The sequence below is a fragment of the Lactuca sativa genome, chromosome 5, assembly GCF_002870075.4.
Source record: "Lactuca sativa cultivar Salinas chromosome 5, Lsat_Salinas_v11, whole genome shotgun sequence".
NCBI classification, from domain to species: Eukaryota; Viridiplantae; Streptophyta; class Magnoliopsida; order Asterales; family Asteraceae; genus Lactuca; species Lactuca sativa.
The window spans coordinates 269,731,340-269,734,491 of record NC_056627.2 but is presented as its reverse complement, the minus strand read 5'-3'; the positions used below and the strand labels follow the sequence as shown (position 1 = coordinate 269,734,491).

The 3,152-nt window shown below is 37.4% G+C and overlaps 1 protein-coding gene across 1 annotated transcript; it reads right to left on the bottom strand.

Moving 5' to 3' along the window:
• Positions 1 to 314: 314 nt before the first annotated feature.
• LOC111912450 (glutathione S-transferase U25) lies at positions 315 to 1,475 on the bottom strand. The gene is made up of 2 exons (XM_023908185.2): positions 1,091 to 1,475; positions 315 to 788 (listed from the first exon to the last, which is right to left on the bottom strand). The coding sequence occupies exons 1-2, from the start codon at positions 1,409 to 1,411 to the stop codon at positions 438 to 440; spliced, it is 672 nt and encodes a 223-aa protein (XP_023763953.1). The 5' UTR covers positions 1,412 to 1,475; the 3' UTR covers positions 315 to 437.
• Positions 1,476 to 3,152: the final 1,677 nt, after the last annotated feature.

The window sequence follows — 3,152 nt, the reverse complement described above, 5'->3', positions numbered from 1 at the left end:
CAAACACCACCACTGAATATGGCGGATGCTAAAAACCCACAGATCAGTACAAAGATTTCATAAAACATTTCATATAGAAAGGATGTTAAATTGAACACCATATCCCTTCTCCCTATATATTTATTTATCTTAAACTTCCAATAGCTACCAAATGTGTTATTGCTTATATCTTGACATATAAGTTTATATTCAGTAGATTTCTGATGGTTCCAACCTTTGGACTACATAGAACTTTATATTCCCCAACATCAGCTTCTGTATAGTACAAATATGTAGAAGACACACATAGCAAAAGGTAAAGATAGCAAGGAATATATCTGAAAATACAACTTTTTTTTATTTAGAGTTTTATACAGACAAACACATCCAAGTGTTTTCTGTCATGAAAGCCAAATTAGTTCAACAACATATTGGTAATTTATTAGCTCAAAGTTCTTCTACTCGTCAAGTCCCAATCTCTTCCTCGCCTGTTGAACAAAGCCAAGGACCTTTACCGACTCAGGAAGAACATTAGACACGCTCTCCTTCTGAATGCATCTTTTAACCCAACCAATCAATTTTGGGCACTCTTGTTCTATGTTCAATTTCCCATAGATTTCATAGGAATGAAACCATGTATAAAATGGGATCAAAGACACATCAAGGTACCCAAAACTCTCACCTCCGAAGTAAGGCTTCTCTCCAAGCTCTCCTTCAATCAGTTTAAGGGAATCGATGAACTCTTTCTTGGATGCCTCATGTTCTTCCCCTTCTGCTTTGAACAGCAAATTTCTCCCATTTAGGTATACCTGCATTTTCATAAACCAGGGTTTGACTTCTGGAAGTAATAAATAAAAGATTTAAGAATCACTACAAATCGCCACATAATCCTAAAACTTTTGTGCAACTACGATGAAATAGGTAGATCTGGCTTGAAACTATTCGAAACACAGTTTCAACTGATTTGAGACAACCAAAATCAAAATATTTCCAATTAATTTGGAGGGTAAATCAACAAGAATCCAAATCTGAACCATAAACCATTATCAAACCCCCGTAAATAGGATCGTAAAAATAAATCATACGAAAATCAAGAAAAGTCAAAGGTTACCTTTTTATCAATAAAGTCAGTCCAAAACCTCGCGCACGCTTTGGCATAAGTATCAGAAGGAAACAATGGAGCTTTATCGTTCCAGACTTCATCGATATATTCAACGATGATGCGAGACTCGCAGATCGGTTTGCCGTTGTGGATGAGAACTGGAATTTTCTTGTGAATCGGGTTCATCTCCAAGAGAAGCTGACTCTTGTTCTTCAAATCTTCTTCTCTGTATTCATATGAAACACCCTTTTCAGCAAGTGCTATCCTGGCCCTCATCCCAAACATGCTCGCCCAGAAATCAAGTAGAATCACCTCTTCTTCTTTCGCCATTGTTGGGTACTTGGTGATGTTCCCTACTCACTATATGTTTGTGTGGATGGAAGTGTGCAGATACATTAAGACTATTCCCGATTATAAATAGCACAAACTAGTCAACAGTGTCGTAAAAATTGAGTAATCAAACAATTTTTTTTGTTTTTTTAATTAAATATAATCAATTTTTTTTCTCTTTCGGAAAACTAACAATTTGGTCCATTCAGAATGGTTCATTTAGAACCCAAAAACCGGCTTACTGTAGCCCAACGGTATATATATGGGTCATCCACACAAAAAATCTGGAATACGTGTTTCGTGATTTGCAGATCCACGGTATGATCTATACACATTTCAGACCAAATTTTTAGTATGAATTCGTCAAACCAAGTGTTGTAAGTCAAACCAATAGACCTGCAAGGAAACCGATAAATGATATTGAAAATTATATATCGATTAGTTGCGAATAATAGATCAAATTATTATTAATATGATTACCAAGTTTCGTCCAGAAACCAGATTAATCATTCTCGATTAGATCTGATTATAAGAAAGGTAGAAGGAGAGTATCCTGTTATTGGACGAAATTAAAAGCAATACAATAATGTAAAACCGACATGTTGACGGCTGATCTTGAATTTTCAATAACTGCACGGATTAGAATCATGTCCTTAAAGGTTTTTAATTCGCTTATATTGGTTGTAAGCAACATAGTAAAACCCCAGGATTTAATGCAGATCTATCGATTTTCCAACAACACTAGAAAATGATAAACGCAAAGTGAATACTCGGAAACTGGAAGAAAAAATCGCAGAGAGAGGAGGAGAGCTTAAATTTTCGTGAGTGTCTAATACGGTACCTAGGGACCTGTATTTATAGGTATCGAAACCCTAGAATGCATGAAACGGGCCCTCATAGGCCGATCCCTAGAAACCCTAGGGCGACAGCTTGCTTGTTTTTTGGGCCTTCCAGAATATTCCGACTTGTCCTCCATAAAGTCAATGACGACCAACCATTTGACCGGATCGGTCAAACCGTCTTGACCCGAGCTCGTCAAAAATAAAATCTCCTCAGCTCCCAGCGACCAATGCTTCATGCGGAGTGCAAACTGCACCTAAATCGCACCGTTTCGCACACTTGCAACGTCTGCTAGTGCTAGGCTAGGCTAGGCGTGCACGTGGGCTTGGCCCATTCCTTTGATCCACTAAAGCCTTTGATGACCTGTCAAGGGAATAAACTTATAAACCCAAAAAGGTTTCTTCCTCCCACCATTGTGGGATACAAAGGAAATAAGCAACTTGCAATTCCTGTATATATATATATATATATATATATATATATATATATATATAAAGTTCCAACAATCACCCACCAAGTTGGAAAGTTTCCTTTCACTCATACAAATGATGTCACTTAGGTCTCACAAAGATTAAACCCTAGTTTAATAAGAACAAACAAGAAGAGACCGATTCGATGGTATCCTTATAGATTTAAACCACGAACCTTAATGACCTCTCCGATTTACCCCTACACATCACAATTTGTCTTTGCGTTCTTCCTGAGCGCTAATATGGACATGCACTATAAACCCTTTTCATGAACCTTTAGAAGATAAACCACTAATCGTCACTTAAGGCGGCGCCACCTCTAGATCTATAGGCAAAGTTTTACAATATCTTCGTTGCTTAGATGTCTCCAAAACTTTGTTAGGAGTTGTAACTCAACCTTGTTCTCGGCAATGACGTACTATCCTACCTCA

Coding starts and splice junctions, on each gene's coding strand:
- LOC111912450 (XM_023908185.2), bottom strand. CDS start 1,411: ATGGCGAAAGAAGAAGAGGTGATTCTACTTGATTTCTGGGCGAGCATG. Junction 789..1,090: donor CTGACTTTATTGATAAAAAG/GTAACCTTTGAC, acceptor ATGAAAATGCAG/GTATACCTAAATGGGAGAAA.